Source organism: Lithobates pipiens, unplaced genomic scaffold, assembly GCF_037356315.1.
Source record: "Lithobates pipiens isolate NorthernLeopardFrog02 unplaced genomic scaffold, aLitPip1_a1.2 Scaffold_8, whole genome shotgun sequence".
Lineage (NCBI taxonomy): Eukaryota > Metazoa > Chordata > Amphibia > Anura > Ranidae > Lithobates > Lithobates pipiens.
The window spans coordinates 515,651,980-515,672,786 of NW_027507903.1; the positions used below are offsets into that span (position 1 = coordinate 515,651,980).

At 41.5% G+C, this 20,807-nt stretch overlaps 1 protein-coding gene across 1 annotated transcript in view; it reads right to left on the reverse strand.

Annotated features, from left to right (window-relative positions):
* Positions 1 to 20,807, reverse strand: part of LOC143960638 (tetraspanin-15-like) — a 243,344-nt gene that overhangs the window by 102,275 nt on the left and 120,262 nt on the right. The window contains exon 3 of the mRNA XM_077469420.1: positions 18,844 to 18,918. Within this exon, the coding sequence (XP_077325546.1) occupies positions 18,844 to 18,918 (75 nt within the window). The remainder of the gene's footprint in view (positions 1 to 18,843; positions 18,919 to 20,807) is intronic.

Here is a 20,807-nt window from a genome sequence, read left to right on the forward strand (position 1 = left end):
GCTTTTGGTTAGGCACCGGTAACTTTGCAATTGTATTGACAGCAATTTGCGCAAATACATGGCCTCTCTGTGCCAAAGACCAGGCACCAAGGGGTCAATATGTCATGTTGGTAATATATCCAGGTAATATGTGCAATGGTATTACAGACAATAGAGTTTGCAGTTTTTTTTTTTAACTACTTCTGGATCACTAAACGTCGTTTTACATTGGTACTTTCACGCAGAGTATCGGGGTTATGACAGCAGATAGCTGCCATAACTCCGGCATATTCATTAGGGATGCACCGATACCGGTATCACTTCGGGTATCGCTTTCTGGTATCGGTGCATTTTCACGAGTACCGATACCCCCGAAAATGGCAAGTATCGGTACTCGTGAAAATGCACCGATACCAGAAAGCGATACCGGAAGTGATGTCAGCTTGGGCGGAGCTTGGGAACAGGAGAAGGTTGCGGCCTCTCCAAATGGCGGTGAGTGCCGTTTCCCTCATGACATGTTTTACTGCTGCTGCTGCGTCTGCCACATGGCTGCCCCACATGGCGAGCGTCCTCCTTACACCATGTCCCCTCATAGTGGCCGGTGAGTGCTCTTCTCTATTTCTAACTGTTGCTTGCTTGCTTTCTACTTATGTGTCCCACGGCTGGTAATTGTTGTACAGTACTACTAGCTTACATCACTTGCCTAACATAGTGGCCGGCCTGTGTTATACTTTAGTTTTGTCCCACATTGTCTCTCTCTCTCTTGCCTAACATGGCAGCTGGCCTGTGTTACACTTTGTTTGTCCCACATTGTCTCTCTCTGTTGCCTAAAATAATTTCCACTGTCCAGTATGGTGGCCGGCCTGTGTTTGTGTGTGTTACATAACTTAGTGTCCCACATTGTCTCCGTTACCTAACATGTCCATCATGTTAATCATCAATTCATCATTCTTGATGATCAGCCACTATCAATAGTTGACAATGTGGGATTTCGGCGACTTATGAATCTTTTGGCTGCAAAGTACGAAATTCCCAGCCGCCGTCATGTCACAGATGTCCTGTTGTCACAATTACACAACACAGTGAAAAAACATATTACCAACATCCTATAGGAGGACATAAAGGCTATCAGTTTCACCACAGACATTTGGAGCAGAGTCCCCTGTCTGCAATTAGCTTAACTGTACAGTGGATTGATGCCAGTTTCACTCTGCACCAAATCATGCTGCACGCAAAGAAATTTCACAGCTCTCATGCAGGCCAAGCTATAAGAAGCATACCAGAAGAAATGCTTGACACTTGGGCAATTCCCAAAAGTTCTGTCCATGTGGTAGCCCGTGATAATGGCAGAAATATGAAAAAAGGTGTAGAAGATGCTGGTCTTCAGAGTCTTTCATGTGTGGCACATACACTGCAGCTGGTTGTCTCAGAGGGGATTTTATCACAGCGCAGCATTACGGAGGCTGTGGGAGTTGGGCGCAAAATAGTTGGGCACTTGAAACATTCAAACCTGGCATATTCTCGGCTGCAAGATATTTAGATTCAGCTTGGTCAACCCATTAAACGACTTCAACAAGATCTTCAGACTCGCTGGAACAGCACTTTTTACATGCTGCATTCTCTGATAGAGCAAAAACAGGCCATTGGAGTATATGTGTCAGAACATGAGCTGTCTGCAACCATCAATGCAAATCAGTGGAATCTCATGGAGAAGATGATCAACATCTTGGCTCCCTTTGAAGAGTTGACTCGGCATGTGAGTTGTTCAGATTCTTTTGCCTCAGATGTAATTCCTGCAGTGACTGTGCTATAGCGATTATTATATAAAGAAGTGGATGAGGACCACGGTGTGAAAACGATGAAGAACACATTGCTTTGTGCTTTGCAGAAATGGTTCTCTGACATGGAGCAAAATCCACTTTACTGCATCACTACCTTACTCGATCCAAGGTAATCAATTATTTATTGCTGGCTGCTATTTTGACTTGTTTTTATTTGAATATTGATGATATGATTTTGTTTTTTGGATGAAGATGATATTTTACAGTGTTATCACTTGCTTGCATTTGTAATGCAAGTGATAACACTGTAAATCTCACCTTCTTAAAAATAAAACACAAAACAAAATCGATAATGACAAACACAATTACCTGCTCTGCCTCTGTGTAATGGTTTTGTACAGAGCAGGGCAGACAACTGTTTTTGCCGTGTCCCCCGCTGTCACCTTTCCTTCTAGCAGTGCCCCCACAGCAAGTTTCCACAGTTGTTGCTTTGCTTGCATGAGGTTATCTAATGTCTTGTATTTTTCTTCTTCTAGGTATAAAGATCGGTTCTTCTCAAATGCAGATGCTGGCAGGCAGGCCAAAGAGATGTTCATGCTGGAAATGCAAGAAATATCTTCTGTACAGGTACTACAGGCACAGGCAGCTACACCTGAGGTGCTTGAGAAACCAGCTAACAAAAGGCCTCGCACTGAGCAACAGCCAGATACCAGTGTGACTGTGGACAGTGTTTTTCAAGAAATTGCTTATTCATCTACATTTGAGAACAGTGCTCCCACAGCTGCTACCATACAAACTAGAAGCATATCTTGGAGAGGTCACTGTGCCTCGTTCGGAAAAAAACTCTTGAGTATTGGGCAGTCAATAAACTGTGATTTCCCACTCTAGCCCAAATGGCACAAAAATATCTTTCAGCTCCTTGCAGTAGTGTGGAAAGTGAGAGATTGTTAAGTGCAGCGTCACACATTCTGACTGACACCAGAAACCGACTTCTAACTGAACATGCCGAGATTATTTTGTTTCTTAAAAAAACTTGCCACTTGCGTTTGGAAAAGTAATCTACCGCCTGTTACTGTCCAACTGTAAGGCATCATGCACAGTCACATGCTTCAGCTCAAAACAACTGCTCTACCTGGCATTTTAGTGTTGTGTTTTTTTAGCGTTTCCTCTGCCTGTTAACTCTCCTCCATGTTAGCCTTTAAGAAGAAAAAAAAAAGGTTTGCCTTTTTAATTCCATGCCACACACTTTGTGAAAAAGTGAATCTCCTATGTGCACATTGCACACTATAGGTGACTCAACGTGCAATGCATGGGGGACACACAGGGCTGGACTGGGACAAAAGTTTGGCCCTGGACTTCATCCAGACCAGCCCACTTTAATTTTGCAAACAAGCACAAAAACAGTATATAAAACTATACGCAATTGTGCAAAAAAACATAAGTAGCATAACATAAGGAGTCCTCACTAACCTCTTTTATTATTTCACTTATTCTCTTCTGTATTTTTCTGATCTTTCTCACTTCATTGCGTGAAGTTGAGGGCGAGCTGCACAGCCATTACTTTGTCACTGAAACTGGCCCACGGAGCCATCAGCCCACCGGGAAACTCCCTGTAGTCCCAATGGCCAGTACATGCCTGGGGACACATAGCCTAATATGGAGCGGCATAGAGTTAACACTACAGGCAAACGAAAGGCTAAAAAACAGGGAGCTCAAATGCCTGTAGGAGCAGCTACTTTGAGCTTTATTGTGCATGTGGCCTTACTGCTGCTAAGTCCTTGGCTCCTTGGCCTTGCCATCCTGGAATGAACCTAATTTTGGTCTGTGAAAAATGTTTTTTCAGGAGTTTCATAAGAAGTTGAACTAGAAGCTAGCACTTCTTTTTTTCTATTTAAAAAATGTTTACAAAATAATGTTAGTTTTGAGGTACTGTTCAGTTGCTCCTCCTCAGGCCTAACATTATTTAACTGTATTGCACTTAGGTTGGTTGATGTGATGACGTGAACTTGTGATGTTTGTTTTATACATGGCGTCATCAACACAACAATGATGATATTTCATGTTCTGTGTGACATTTCAGCTTTTCATTTTCAAGGCATAATGCCTGTACAATGCAGCTAAAAGCATCTGCTCCTCAAGGAGTTTGAGCTTTTTTCCTGCCTGTTAACACCTCCCCTCCATGTCAGCCCATTGCACACTAGTTTCAGGAGTTTAGTGGCAGGAAAGTTTACAGGCTTTTTTCTGCCTGCAAGCTGCCCTGCCACTAAACTGAAACCGCATAGTGTTCCTTGGCCAATGGCCATGAATGAACACATAGGCTAACATGGAGGGGAAGAGGTAACAGGTAGAGAAAAAAAAGCTCAAAAGAGCTAAACACCTGGAGAAGCAGCTGCTTTGAGCTGTGCATGAGGCCTTACTGCAGCCTACATGCCAACCTGACACATCCTTCCTTGCCATCCTGGAATGTTCTGTCTGTGAAATGTGTTTCTCTTATACATGTGTAAGAAGTTAAACTGGAAACAAACACATGTTGTTGTTTTTTTCTTTTAAATTTTATAATGTCTTGTGTTGTGAGTTGACTGAGGTACTGTACTGTTCTTGCTTCTCCTCATGCCTAAATTGTGAACTTGCAATGTACATGTCATTGATGACATTTGACATTATTCATGTTCTGTGCAATTTGCGCTTAAACAGCGTTGTGACCAGCAAATTAACATGCTTTCTTTCATAATGTCTTTTGACTGCGTTTCAATTCCTCATATTATGGCGAAAATATGTAATTTTTCATTATTAAAAAAAAAAAAAAAAAATGGTCACATGACCAAAATCAGGTATCGGTAATTGGCATCGACGAGTATATGATGTCAAGTATCGGTACTCGGTGTCAAAAAAGTGGTATCGGTGCATCCCTAAAATATATTATATTGTTGTGGCCAAAATTAATACTGTTTTCCGGGTGCAATTGGCAGTAGACCCATTGACATGCCTCTTGGGTAGTCTCGATGAGGGCCTGTATACCCCTTTGGTGTACATCTCGCTCACAAGGCTCCTTTATTTGGCTAGAAAATTGATTGGCCGTCTTTGGCTCTTGGCCAATGTACCTGGGGTTACACAATGGATCCAGCAGGTTAACAACACCCTTGTGAGGGAAAAAAATACTTAACATAGGAAATCGCCCAATAAATTCTACGGCATATGGCAGTGTTGGTTGGGATTGCCGGATGTGGCGCCCCCACAACTGGCATTAGATAGGTTGCTAATGGGATGATTGGCTTTGAGCAAGGTGCAGTAGGCAGATGATGGAGCACTGGGCGGGGTACACCTGATGAAACACACTATGATATGTGCACCTTTCTCAATGATGGGAGTGGCTATGTGACTAGAGAGTTTACTTCATGTTTTTTGTTTGGGGTTTGTTTATTTTTTCTACCCCATTTATGTTACTTTTTTCCTTTTTTTTTCCATCTGTTTTGGGACAGGCTCTGGTTTCCTTAAAAACCAGATATGTGTATTATCATGTTCGTTCTCCCCCTGGATAAGGGAACGGCAAGGATGACGGGTCCCTTGCAGGGATTCATAATGTATGGGGTGGAGGTCAATGGTCACACATTGTCAAAATCTCTGTAAACTACTGGAAATGTAACAAGTATTACTGGTCATTGACTGTTTATTTCTGTAATTATATCATGTGGTACCTAAAGTTAACATCAATAAAACTTTTGTCGATTAAAAAAATATATATAATTTTTTTTATTATATAAACGTTTTGCCTTTCATCTCTATTTTAAACTGAATGGGTTGTTTTATAAGGCGAGGATTTACATATACTTTAACCTTTTACATGCACTGCACTGTCCATACAGGTCATTGCCAGTATCATCTCTCCATCCATGTCATTCTGACTAAAGAATGCCATGGGACCACTATGGTGCCCAGGATGACAGTCACCAGCTCTCTACTCAGAGGGCACTGAAAACTGAGCAATCAGCTGTGTTTGATCATCACTCGGTTCTCAGTCTTCGAGACGGTGGGGGACAGATGTAGCATCAGACCATTACTGCATCCACCTAGGTAAGTATGATTCTGGGAAGAAAACAACAACTCATATTTCTCTCAGCCAGTCAAGTCATTCTCTTAGCAGCTCAGCTCATCCTGTCCCTCTCTCCCATAGCTCCTGCTCTGTGTTTACAATGGTGAAGGTCTGCTGAGAAACAGGGAACGGGGTGAGTTGAGCTGCTGAGAAAACGACTTGAATGACTTCTGCTGTGAATTCTGAGAAAGAAAGTAAAATGTCTGCAACTCCTCTTCATTGCTACCCATTCCAACCTATTAAGAAAGGTCCTGCTAAAAAGCAGTATAGCCAATCAGAGATCATTCTTACCTGATGCAAGCCTTGGAAAAAGGACGTGACTGGTTACCATTAGCCATTAGCACATCTTCAACAAATACATTTAATGTTCTGAGCATTGTGAAAAGAAATTGGCTCTTCATAAGGCCGACAGAACCTGAAATATCCATGTAGACCTCCAATACAAGGCCAAGCTACGCCTAAAGCATTACCCCATCTTAAATGTGAACAATAAAATATGACAACGAACAATTGAGGACACAGCTTATAGGACATGATTCTTAACAGTTTCTGCCAAACCAAAGACAATGAATATATTAACTATGGGCAATTATAAAAGAATGGGCATGTCTAATTAATCAAGGCAAGAATTAGAATGTCTAATTAACTCTACTAGCTGTAATTAATGAGTCTCTCTCGCCATACCCATAAATCAAATGAACACATCCAGTTATTTGCCACCTTTTTCTGCTAACCATACATTACCATTACAGAAATAAAAACAGTTATTGTCTAATTTTTCTCTTTAACGTGACTGCAGTTTGTTTATTCACTTTGAGGCGAACATACAAGGCGGATACATTACAGGGGAAAACAGATGGCTAGATACATAGGAGATAGAGCCAAATTATTATTTTTTAAAGGGTGAGTTCACCTTTGCAAAAAAACTGCCTATGCCGTTAAAGGGTGTTTGTAGGGGAAAAAAAAACCTCTGACCAAGGTTGAATAATGCACTTGCAGGTGTAGGTTATTTACATAACTACCTCCTGAAGCCTGACTGGAATACTCCCAGGATGTTGCTACGACGTGGCTAAGAAAGGCCTTGGTTGTTACTGTTCACCTTCATCATCACCGGAGTGAGCTTTTTCTCAGATTCAAACCTCCCTTATATGCTCTCTTTCCCCTGATGCAGTAGCTCTGAGCTCAGTATTTGAGAGCTCACTCCTGTGATGGAGGAAGTGAGCAGTAATTATTATATTATTATTATTATACAGGTTTTATATAGCGCCAACAGTTTGCTTAGCGCTTTACAACATGAGGGCAGACATTACATTTACATTACAATTTGGTACAAGAGGAATCAGAGGGCCCTGCTCGTTAGAGCTTACAATCTAAAAAGGAAGGGGCAATTGATACAAGAGGTAATAGCTGTGGGGGGGTGAGCTGATGGAGAAAGTAAAACAGTGTTAGTTAGAAGCAGGATAGGCTTCTTTGAAGAGAAGGGTTTTCAGGGATCGTCTAAAGATGGATAGATTAGGGGACAGTCGGACAGATTGGGGTAGGGAGTTCCAAAGGATGGGAGAAGCTCTGGAGAAATCCTGGAGGCGAGCATGGGAGGAGGTGACAAGGGAACTAGAGAGCAGGAGGTCTTGGGATGACCGTAGAGGGCGGTTTGGTTGGTATTTTGGGATTAGGTCAGTGATGTAGCTGGGGGCAGAGTTATGGGTGGCTTTGTAAATTATTGTTAGTACTTTGAATTTTATTTGTTGGGTGAGTGGAAGCCAGTGCAGGGATTGGCAGAGAGGGGTGGAGGACACTGAATGGCTGGTAAGGTGGATGAGACTGGCAGCGGCATTCATTATGGACTGGAGGGGGGATAGTCTGTGTAAAGGTAATCCAACAAGGAGGGAGTTGCAGTAGTCGAGGCGAGAGATGACCAGGGAGTGAATTAGAAGCTTGGTGGTGTCATTAGTTAAAAAGGGGCGTATTCTGGAAATGTTGCGGAGGCTAAGGCGGCATGATTTGGACAGGGCTTGTATGTGGGCCTGAAAGGACAGTTCGGAGTCTAAGGCGTCACTTGGCAATGCCCTAGCAACATCCTGGGATTATTTCAGTCAGGCTTCAGGAGGTATGTAAATGGCCTACACCTATAGCAAGGGCATTATTTAACTTTAGTTGACTCTGCACCGTTTTTTTTTTTTTATCTACAGACACATCTGCATAGGCAGGTAAAGGTGAACTAACCCTTTAAATAAAGGCTTAAGAGCACCTGTCACGCACATGCTGTAAGCTTCTCAGCATTGATGGTGAAAATACTGCTTAGCATATCAAAGCATGAAAAGAAGTGTCAGCCCTGAACCATAAGAAGATCTGTTGTTGTTCTTACTGCCCATTTAGGTACCATAGAATTACAAAACACAACAGGCCCCACAACTACCTCTGACAACCAGGAACAATGTGGGGAGCAACCATTAGAGCAGTCATTCTAAAAAGAGATTGCTAAGGATTCCTTGAGCTGTGGCTGGCTGACCTCTCATCTTATGGTCCCTGCATATTTATGGTGTCAATTCTACTTGGAGGAACCAGTGTTCTGACACCATCTTTTTGGCTGTCTGTAAGGTTGGCATTCTGATGACCACTGTGAGGAGGGCCTCCTTCCTACTGATCAACAATATAAGTGTCATTTCCCCACTGACCCCCCCCCCCCCCCCGATGTATATTTTGCAGGGGACCCCTAGACCTTAAAATAATTTCAAGGGTTCCTGTCAGGTAAAATGGTTAAAATGGTTGTATTAGAGTGTCTGGGGAAGGGGAGCTCTAAAAACAGTTTTTTTTTTTTTTTTTTTTATTAGCATTTTTTATATATTCTTTATTTTTATTTTTCAAAGACAGAATTTTTCAAAAGTTATTCACACGTTATTTTACAGATCTTGAGGGTGGAGTCGTATTACCTATTACAAAGCTACCGACTCCTTAGCCCTCTCTTCTTACAAAATACCTTTAAAAGAATACATCTCCTCCCTCCCTCCCCCCTCTCGGGCAAAAAAAAAAAAAAAAAAAAAGTCGGACGGAGTTGTGCCCCCCATTCTCCGCCCGTGTCCTTCGTTCTCCTCCTCTACTCCCCACTCCTATTTACTCAGACAAGACGGGTCCCACTCTCTATAAATGTCAGCCATTGTTGCCATTTCCCTTGGATTGCACTCTCTGGCTCCAGGGTTTTATTGATCGAATCTTCAATCAGTCTACTCTGCTCCACCCTTTTCACCCACTCTAAGATTGTCGGCCCCTGGGGGTCTCCCCAATGAATTGGGATTACGGCCTTGGCTGCATTCAAGAGGTAGGGGATAAGAGTAGCTTTGTACTGTCTTACTCCCATGTCTGTGTCGTGGAACAGGCAAGACCATGGGCATTTCCTGATCCTCATTCCAGTTATCAGGTAGATATTTTCAATTATCTTATCCCAAAAGGGTCTTATTTTTGGGCAATCCCACCAAATGTGTTTAAACGTGCCTTGTTCATTACATTCCCTCCAACACATCAAGTCCTCTCCTTTTCTTAATTTCTGCATTCTTATGGGAGTCATATACCACCTCGCTATTAACTTATATGCCATTTCATATGTTCGTGAGTCTTTCGCTAGTGTGTATGTCATTTTTAATATTTTATTCCTTTGTTCGTCATTTCTCAGAGTCCCCAGTTCCCTTTCCCATTTCCCTAAATATATGGGTAATTCCCCTTCTCCCTCACCTCTTAATACTTTGTATACTTTGGATATCCTTTTCACTGTGCTTTGTGGGTCCTTAAATAATTTTTCTAGTGGCCTTAAATCATTCATTCCTCGTAGGGGTTGTGGGAGCCCTTGTGTGAAATGTGCTAGTTGATTGCATCTCCATTTATCTAAGGGTCTATTTCCCCATTGTTGAGTAATTTCCCTATATGTTAAAATCCTGTCTCCTATCATCACCTCACCCAGTGTTACTTCTACTTTCTGTGCCCATCTGCTATAAAACATTCGCTCTTCCATTCCTGGTATAAAATATTTTGTGTCTAGTAGTGACATTAAGGGGGAGTTACATGTCCAGTTGTGTGACTTATTTATTTTGTCCCATGTTCTCAGTGTGTGCCTTGTGATCGTGCTAGCGCCTATTCCCAAGTTCCTTACTTGGGATGGTATCCAAATCATTTTTGTTAAGTCTGTCCCGCTTAAACTTATTTCCAACTCTGCCCAGTTCTTCCCCTCTGAGTTATGTATCCAATCTGCTATCCTGGATAATATTATGGCTTCGTAGTATTTTTTAAAATCTGGTAGCCCCACTCCTCCCTTTTCCTTCTCCTTTACTAGGACCTTGTGAGCAATGCGAGGTTTTTTGGGATATCATATAAATGCAAGAACAAGAGATTTTAATTTTCTAAAAAAACTACTCGGGAGGGCGATGGGGAGCATTTGGAATGTATATAGTACCGTTGGCAGTATAAACATTTTTATTACGTTCACTCTGCCTATCCACGATATTCTTTTATGTTTCATATTTTCCATTTGGGATTTAATTTTATTAAGCAAGGGTATATAATTTGTTTCATACAATTTCGTTTTTTTTGCCGTCAATTTAATCCCTAGGTAGCTCAGTTCCCCTCCACTCCATTTAAAGGGTAGGCTTACGGTTAGGTCTTTTTGAATTTCTTTGGGTACATTCAAATTTAATATTTCTGATTTAGATAGGTTGATTTTAAAATTTGATATTCGACCGTATTGTTCTAATTCCTTCACTATCATTGGTATTGATACTCTGGGGTGCGTCACATACAAGAGCAGGTCGTCCGCAAATGCAGACACCTTATACTCCTTCCCTCTTACTGCTATTCCTCGTATGTCCTGATTGTCCCGAATTGCTGCCAATAATGGCTCCAGGGCAATCACAAAAAGAATCGGGGAAAGAGGACATCCCTGTCTCGTCCCGTTGAATAATTCAAAGGGGCGAGACAGGGAGCCATTCACCCTAATCCTAGCTGTCGGTTTTTTATACAATGCTTTTACCCTCTGCATCATTTTCTCGCCCAGCATTTTAAATGTTTAAATTTATAAAAAATATATTGTTGCACAAACACATTTGTAGCATGCCATTTTTTTTTTTTTTTTAATTAATTTATTTGAAAGAAATTAGATTTTCCAGACAACCTTTTGATAAACTCATCACGGCAGTTGGAAATACATGTTCTTTCAGTCTGCCAGGGCAAGGACACAACCATGCAGGGGGTCTATACCAAAGACTTTGCATCAATATTCATGGATTGCCTGTAGCAAAATAGAACTATTTAAATCTATAGAAGCATTAGCTACTCTTCCAGCAAATCACTGAATGTTATAAAGTATATGTGCACTACACATTTGATATTCGTGTTGAATTTGTGAATTTGGAAAAAATATAAAGAAAAATTAGTATACACAATTTCAAACAGTGATGTCAACTGTGTGTACAGTTCCAGAAGAAGGTGGTGGTGCTGGGACAATGCTGGTATTAGCAGCTGAACTTACACTATTTTAGAAAATGTTTATGTTGTCAGCACAAAAGCTATAAAAGATAACAAAGATTAAAGCAACCAGGGGCATTGCTAGGATTCTGGGGGACCTGTGGGTGTGGTCACATTGTGCCGACAGTGGGAGTGGCTTAAAAATAACCTAAGCCTACACATTTGACACCCTTGTACCCAGAAAATAAACTTTTTTTTTCACCATAATTGACAGTCTCACAAACACACATAAATCTCAGCACCCTTTTAAATTAAACTCTTTTACTATATACGCGTGTTGAAAACAAAATAAAGAGCTAACACTTTGTTTGCCCCTAACTTAAAGAAGGACTCCGTTAAAATAGTTAGGGACTACTTAGTCACCAACAACTGTTGAGAAAATTAACACTTTGCTCAGCAGTATGTAATTTACAATATAGCATATATAGTGCAGGACTGCAGAATTATTTAAAGTGGTAGTAAACTCTTCTTTAAAAAAAAAAAAAAGTTTTCTCCTGCAAATTAATATCATAATGTGCAAGTATGCACTGCACCAAAAGACTTACCTTGAAACGAACGCCCTCCAGCGGTGTGCTGTTAACGCTGCAGAGGCTTCCGTCTTCATCCGGTTTTCCTTACAGATTTTACGTGCTGTGACCGCATGAATGGCCGAGCCAGAATGACGCCACGTTTTGGCCACAACACACAGCTCTGAAGAAACAGCAGGGGTATGCCGTTCTGTCAAAGCACGTAAGCCTGTAACATCACTGGCTGCAGAGACACCAAATATCTTCTAAACAGTGCACTTTTAGTAGATATTCATTTTACCTACAGGTAAGCTTTATTATACGCTTACTTGTAGGTAAAAATAAATAAAAAGCGTTTACTACCACTTTAATGTACAGGGTGCAGAGATGAGCACCATGTAACAGAGAGCCCAGCGTACAGGGTGCAGGGGTCAAGAGTGTTTAATGCACAGCCTCAGTGTACAGAGTGCATGGGCCAGGAGTATGTGACATACAGAGTACAGAGGACAAGGGTAAGAAAAGGACAGAGTGAGAGGCCAGGAGTGTGTAATGTACAGTAAAAAGTACAGAAACCAGGAGTATTTAACATACAGCAGTTAGAAGTATGTAACATAAAGAAAGCAGCAATATGAACCTCCCCGTCCAAGAACCCCCCTCCCCCATCAAAATTGTCCAACTCCAATCAAAAAGATCTTCCCTTCCCAAACAAAAATCCTCCCCCAATAACTCTAATTCATTCCATCCAACATAAACATCACTCTTTTAAGCACATCAACCCCCCCCCCCCCCGACCCAACTCAGCACAACAGAGAATACAGCAATACCCACTACATTCAAAACCCCCTGCCCAACCTTCCAGTCAACTGCACTGCAGGTACCCACCCTCTTACTTGCTGTTTGTGTACTGCAGTGCTTGAGCGGGCACCAGGTGCAGATGAACAAACCAGCTAGCTGGAACCAAGTAAATGGGCGTGCTACGGGTCCATCAGACACTTCCATTTGCAGAACTCAGAACTATACACGGGGTGGGGGGGGGGGGCGATGCAGAGGGTGGAGCAAGCATCCACCATTGCCCTCAGATGCAGGTTCAATGAAATATGGAGGTGATGATGCAAAAATAATGAGATAATGTGGAATCAGGACCCAATGGACTCAGCAAAATATGTGAGGCACATGTCACAAGTGTCTGCCACTAGTGATGCCCATGAATGCAACTGTGTATTCCTGTATATATAATAAAATGTAATTTTACATTCTTGCAAGGTATCCTAATCTGTTTTTAAACTAGCCTCTAGTAATCTTCCAAACAGGACAACTCTGGGTGTAGGAGAGGCATCACTAGGATGCAAAAAAGGCAGATGGGTTCAATAAAATTGGTTGATAAAATCTATACTTTCTCCATCCTTGGAACAAAGGTAATCATGGTCCAAGCGTCAAAAACCCTTTAAAATACATAGACAAATTTTAATGATACAAGCAGATGGACATACTGTAAGCCAGTGATTCTCAACCAGGGTTCCTCCAGAGGTTGCTAGAGGTTTCTTCAGCATTGGGCCATTTCTGCCTCTCAAATAAGTTCCCACCGACACCATTGATCTTTTTAGGGATCTGTATGGAGGTAATTCTTCCCAATGACCACAAGTGTAAGGACCATTCTTTCCACTGACCATCACACCAAATGTATCATGAGTTGTAGATTTCTAATTTTTAGCAGGGGTTCCCCCGAGACTGGAGAACTATTTCAAGGGTTCCTCTGTGTTGAAAAGGTTGAGAAAGACTGCTGTAAGCTCTATCTACAGCAGGAAATGTGGGTTAGAACAGGGCATCTTAACGGTACAAAATGGTGCTGCCAATAATACCAAAAATGGGAAGACACATTGCAACCCTGAACACAATTCTACTGTTCACAAAACTAGAATACACTACTTCTAACAATCGATTTTACAGAGACACATAACTGTTGTTTGTTTTGGGTCTTCACATCTACCCAGCTCAATTTTTTTTCTATTACCACTCTGATTACTCTTCCTCCATATTCTTACTAGCTAAATTCCTTTCTGACGTATACATGATGCCAAATCCTTTCACACAACGATATTCAGAAATTCAGCGTGAAATTGCCTCTTTTCAATCTGAAGTCTAAGAATCTTGCTCTGCTTGCCATTTATGAGACAAGTGATGCTGCAAAAGATGAATTTATGATTCATACCCTCTATCAACAAAAGAGCATTCCACTCCTCACGACTGCATTAAAAATTGGAAAGCAATGACTCAAACTTTACACAAAGCACAAACACTGGGTAACGTGTGCCATCAGAGAGAGAAACAAGCAAGAAAGGAACTCGTTTGGTTCTCATTAATGATGATTGTAAAGAAAATAATATTCCAGGCAGGGAGTGTTAAGTTTGCTAGACTGAAGACCAAATGAAAACAAATCTGTCATTTTGGCTTAAAGTGTACTTTTAAAAGTAGTTTGTTATGTTTAAAAATGTTCCTTAAATTCTGCATATAGAACAAAGAACGCACCTGCTTGCTCTACATCTCTTTTACATTTTGTTTTCTTTCATAATTTTTTTTTTCAATCAAATATTCTTTATGAATATCTGGGCGACTTTATACACATCTTCTGGGCCTGCCCAGCAATTAAAAACTACTGGTCACAAGTACTATCTGTAATATAAGAAGTGGTTTGAATAGATATAGCCCCAACCCGCAGATATGCCTTCTAGGCTTAGTAGAAGAATTAGCCCCCAGGATCACAGAGAGAACTCTGATAGGACTCCTAATTTTCTTTGCCAGGAAAACGATCACTCTCCGCTGGAAAAAAACGTGCCCAGCCATCTATATTGCTATGGAAAACACATGATAATAATGTATTACCACTCTATAAGGAAACATACCAAAATAGAGGATGCCCCAAAAAATAGAGTGTGGGCCAAATGGCTAGCGGAGGCCTCCACGGCATCCGCAGCCTGACTGAGCATGTGCATAATACCACTCTACGGGTGGATGTGATTTTGATACATGGGGTGACTTTTTTGTGTTGTAATCTCTGATACGGGTTTATTTGATATCTATTATGGTCCCTTGGGTCTCGATTGAAAGATCTAATCCTTAGATACTTCAATTGAGCAAGAGCCAATACAGCATTAGGTTGTTTGTATGTTCTTTTCTTGTAGATGTGCTACAGCTGTATGTCACCAATGATGGAAGCGGCCAAATTCCCGGCTGGCACTGACTACTGCGTGGGGCTAGTCCCAATGCTGTGGCAGGTTTACTGTCGTTTGTTTGTATATTTTATACTCAATAAAACGATTTTCAAAAAAAATATATTCTTTATGACAGGGGTTGACAAATTTGCTTGGAATCTAGGAGCCAGCTAAAAAAGTTAGGAGCCAGGTCCGTGACGGCGATCTGGACCTGTCCCTGGCTTGACATGGAGACGAGTGAGGGGAAGATAGCCCCCAGCCCCCCACATATGAGATCACCTCTCATTGGACACACCGCTCGAGTGCCAAATGGCCGCTGTGATTGGTCATTTAGCATGATCTGTGATTGGCTGTATCCAAGGGACACGGCCAACACAGAACTTCCCCGATGCTCGCCCATGGCGGCGTGCAGAGGGGAAGTAAACAGGAGGATGTCTAGGGACGCCCTCCCGGCAATTGGTGTCCGCGCTGTAGACATCTTTCGTCTATAGCGCGGGCACGAAGTGGTTAACAAAAGAATGTGACTATTATTTCCGACATATTCCCGCTCATTTACTGCCATTTCCCTGCTAAGGGTTCGATCAGGTCCGCCTGAAAAACTGACAGGTGAACCTGATCAGACAGCCCTTGTGAAAGGGGTCAAGCAGGGAGGATTACAAATAATATATTTTTTTTTCCTTAATTAAAATAATTTTTTTTTTTACTTTTTACAAAAAAAAAAAAAAAAAAAAAATTACAAAAATGTATATATATATATATATATATATATATATATATATATATATATATATATATAATTAAATTAATAAATAAATTAATAAATTTAATAATATATATATAATATAATGAGAAGCCATTTACCAGCCACCACACTCACCGTTGGGCAAAAAACAGGCAGGGGAGCTTCACTCCATTAGGAATTAGCATTATTGGAATAGGGTGTAATTTCTACATTCACCACAAGATGGCGCCAGACTACCGAAAGATTTTAGAAGGGCGCAAAGCCGCGGCCTCAATTACTGGCCGGCGCGGCCCGATGGAATTGCGCGGCGGAGTTCGGGGTCCAAATGGAGACAGGATACCCCAGCAGCGTTGCCCCAGTCGCCAGGACACGAAATCTAGGCGCAAATGCGACCTGGCGACCGGGGTTTGTCGAGCCCTGCTTTATGAAATGTTTTTACTTTTAATTTTACAGGTAGGCCCAGAAAACATAAGCCCAAGTACAAAAACAAAGAGCAGAGAAAGTACAAAAATACAAGTAGTTAAGTAAAAACCAAAAAGAAACAATATACGTTGTCTCCTTAAAGTGGAACTTTACCCATAAGAAAAAATAAATAATGTTCTTTAGCAAGAAACATATATTCTACATTAGTAATTATGCTACCAAAATGAGTTTGTGCTGTAATTTGCCTCCAACATTGCCCCTGTTCCTTCTTGCTGGAGGCTGCCATTTTGCTGAAGCCCTTGAACAGCAGTAAATCATAAATCAGTACTAACCCTATCGATTTTAACATGGAATTAAACCCTCCTATCATTTTCCGCCAATGGAGCTGCCATCTTGGCCTAGACCTTTTTCTGATATTTGTTATTTACAAGTTTAAATTAGTATTTTTTGCTAGAAAATATATATATATATTTTTAGCAGAGACCCTAGGGAATAAAATGGCAGTCATTGCAATATTTTATGTCACTCTATTTGTGCAGCAGTGTTTCAAATGCAATTTTTTGGGAACAAATACACTTTCATGAATGAAAAAACTAAAAAAACTGTAACGTTAGCCCAATTTTTTTTGTAGAACGTGATGATGTTATGCAGAGTAGATAGATACCTAACATGTCATGTTTCAAAATTGCGCCAGCTCATGGAATGGTGACAAACTAAAGCCGCGTACACACGTGGCGGACTGTCTGGCCAACTTAGTCCGTCAGACAATCCGACGGACAGTCCGTCATACTTTCGAATGAACGGACTTGCCCACACACGGCACTTTTTGAGCGGACTAATACGGCGGACTAAGTCCGCCATACTATCCGCCCTACTTTTGAAATGAACGGACTCGCCCACACACGCGGAGGAAAGTCCGCTCATTTCGAGCGCGTCTCCAGGTAGGCGGGGCCCGCGAGGGAGATGTCACTGGTCCCGCCGCCTGGTATGGAGTTAAAGGGGAACCCCAACACCGAAAAAAATCGGCGTGGGGGTCTCCCCAAGTCCACAACAGACCCTTGTCCGAGCACGCTACCCGGCCGGCCAGGAAAGGGGGGCGAACGAGCGCCCCCCCCCCCCTCCTGAGCCGTACCAGGCCGCGTGCCCTCAACATGGGGGGGTGCCTTGGGGAAGAGGGGGGCGCGCGGCCCCCCCCACCCCAAAGCACCTTGTCCCCATGTTGATGAGGACAAGGGCCTCTTCCCGACAACCCTGGCCGTTGGTTGTCGGGGTCTGCGGGAGGGGGGCTTATCGGAATCCGGGAGCCCCCTTTAATAAGGGGGCCCCCGGATACCGGCCCCCCACCCTATGTGAATGAGTATGGGGTACAATGTACCTCTACCCATTCACCTGTGAAAAAAAGTACAAAAAAAACACAACACAGGGTTAAAATATTTTATTGCACAGCTCCGGGGGTCTTCCGTCTTCGGGGGTCTTCTCGCCGGACTCCTCCGCTATCTTCTTGTAGCTCTTTTGCTAGCGGAGGAGTCCGGCTTTCTTCCTCGCCGCCGGCCTCTTCTCCCGACTTCGGGGGTCTTGTCCCCCTCTTCGGTTCTTCTGCCAGGCCACCGCGCCTTCTTATAGCTCTTTTACAGGCGGTGGCCCGGTCTTCTGGGGGGCCAGTATAAAGTGATCTAGCAGGACTTAATTTTCTGACTAAAGTTACACTTTAAATCCATTTAAAACGGTTGTGTGCCCGCTGAAGTTTTTTTTTTTCTTCCTGACCTGCAAAGGAAAAGACATAATGAGCTAGTATGCACCGTATACTAGCTCATTATGAAATACTTACCTTAGAACGAGGCCCCGACATCTGGCCCGATCCACGCAGAGGGAGCTGACATGTTCCCTCTGCATTTCTTCCAGGTATTGCAGCTCCGGCGCTGTGAGTGGCCAGAGCCTTGATATCGTCACCCCCGCACATGCGGTCAGCGGCGCATTGTGAGGGGGAATTTACTATACAACCACTTTAACCAAGAGTACAGTATTAAAATGCATAAGAGACATCTCTAAAAAAGTTTGTGTCAGACAACGCAGACATGACCCCTAAACCTGTCAAGGGCCATACCATTTCACACAGAAAAATAATTACTTTAGTTATGGAGAACAGAACTGCATCCCTAGGAGTAGGCTTATGCTGTCTACAACATGTTGAATAAGTAATAAAGACTCTATCTCTATATCATGGCGTCCGACTACCAATCATCCAAAAGGAACCAATATACTACTATGGGTGCCATTGGTCTTAATAAATTCTATATTTAGTATAGATAACACAGTATGTGTCCTATAATTATGTGTCAGGATAATAAAGGTGAGGGTAAGCAGAGCTCAACCTAGTAATCTAACTCTAATGAGTTGCAAGGGTGCCAGGCCTGAGGTGTCTAGCCAATTGCTCCAAAATCTCCTATTGAGAATTAGTGATAAGTTTGCGTGCAATAAACAATAACCTTGTACATATATATAAAACAATGGAAACTTAAGAAAGCAAAAAGTCATAATTTTTCTCTAAAAACACACGCATCCCTGCATCCTGTGCTCTTTTGGGTTCTACAGATGTTACACTTACCTGAGTTTCGAAAACAAGTTCAATGACAATCAGTAGGAGTTCTATGATGAAGATGACAAGCAGGACCCAGAAGAACTGAAGAAAGAACAGAAGAAGTTGTTGAAATGAAGGGTTGAAAACATTTTTACAGATATTTAAAAGCAAGCAATGGCCCCCTCCTATAAAACATAACGGCCCTTGGTATTGTTCAGTCTGTTTTTATCAAACACTGATCACATTCATGGCTTCAAAATCCAACCTTTAGAGGTTTAAATAAAATGTCACTGGTAACAGACATTTTTTTAAAGTAAGACTGACTTCACAGTAAAGTCTAATTAGTCACCATAAAGATAAGAGAGAGAGGCGCCTCTGAGTGTAGAATGTAAAATTCTTATTTAATGCACAGGTGGTTAAAAACACTCACATTAAGTAGTACATTAACAGGCAATGTAAAGATTCCAAACCGGAGGGAGACCCTCGATGTGTCATCTGTATCCCTTGCACTGGGGGGGAGTCCTGTCGGCGTGTATCCACTCCTGGGGGCTGTATTAGATGTGCAGAGCCGGCCGATGTAGAGCAGTGAGCGTTAGTCCGAGGCGTGGAACGCACGAGGAACTCCGGGCGACGGGAGATGACGTCACAGGTTTTATAGCGCCATAATACTTGTATATAATTAGTCACCATACCTGACCAGCAGGCATCTAGAGGCAACTGCATGAATGATAACTTAAAGTGGTTCTAAAATTTCACATATTTTTTTTTTACCTTCATGCATCCTAGAGCCTCCCCTAATAATTACCTGGGCCAGAGCGCGATCCAGCAATGTGTACAAGAGCCTCGGCTCTCCGGGGACTCTCCCTCTTCATTGGCTGAGACAGCAACTGCTAACAACGTCCAGATTAGTTCTTCCAGGAATAGAAGAACATGATATTCATCCTTGCTCCTAATAATGCAGCAAAGGGGGCCTGAAAGGCCAATTTCCTGACCTGGATCCTGCCACATGGGGGGTGGCACGAGTTTGTTGAGCCCTATGCAAAACTCCACTCCCAGAAGGCTAAAACTTGAATCAACGTTTTACAGTGTTCTGGCATCAGATCAGTGAATCTATGCTATAGGCAATGTTAAAGGGGAACTAAACTTTACCAATCAGGAGTACCTATTTTTTAATTCCTATGCTACTAGCCTTAATAAATAGATAATAAGGTATATTATACTTCCTTTAAATTTTTTTTTGTTTTTACATTTCATCAGTTGCTTTATGGTTTTTGGCCTTGGCCAAAATGATGTCAATACATCCCAAGAGTTTTTATTAGACATGTAAAATTCGTTTAGTTCCTAATAAATTTTGTAACGAATTTTAACAAATTCGTAATTTCGGAAATTCTGAATTTTGGAAAATTCTAAATTTCAGAAATTCTAAATTTTAGAAATTTTGAATTTCCAATTTCCGAAATTTCGACTTTCCGAATGTTTTTTTTGAAAATTTGGAATTTCAGAAGTTTGAAAATTCTAAATTTCAGAAATTTGAAATGAGGACATTCGAAATTTCATAGATTTGAAAATTTGGAAATTTGAAAATCCAAGAAAAAGAATGAAAATCTGAAAATTCAAAAGAATGAAAATCTGAAAATTCTAAAGAATGAAAATCTGAAATTTCAAAAGAATGAAAATCTGAAATAATAACTAATAAAAAATATAAAATTATAGGTATTGGAATTACCTTTCAAATTTGGCTGTTAGTGAATGTAACGAGTATGAATTTATCCATTGTTACAAAACTATCTGAAATAACGAATGCTGTATCTAAACGGATGAAATTTAATGATCTAATAATAATAAACAATAATAAAACCTTTTTGTTATTATTATTTTGTTCCATTCCATTTTTTGGATGCAGCATTCGTCATTTTGGCTAATTCATAACTTCAGATAAACTTGTATTCATTACGTACACAAACAGCCAAATTTGAAATGAAATTCCAATA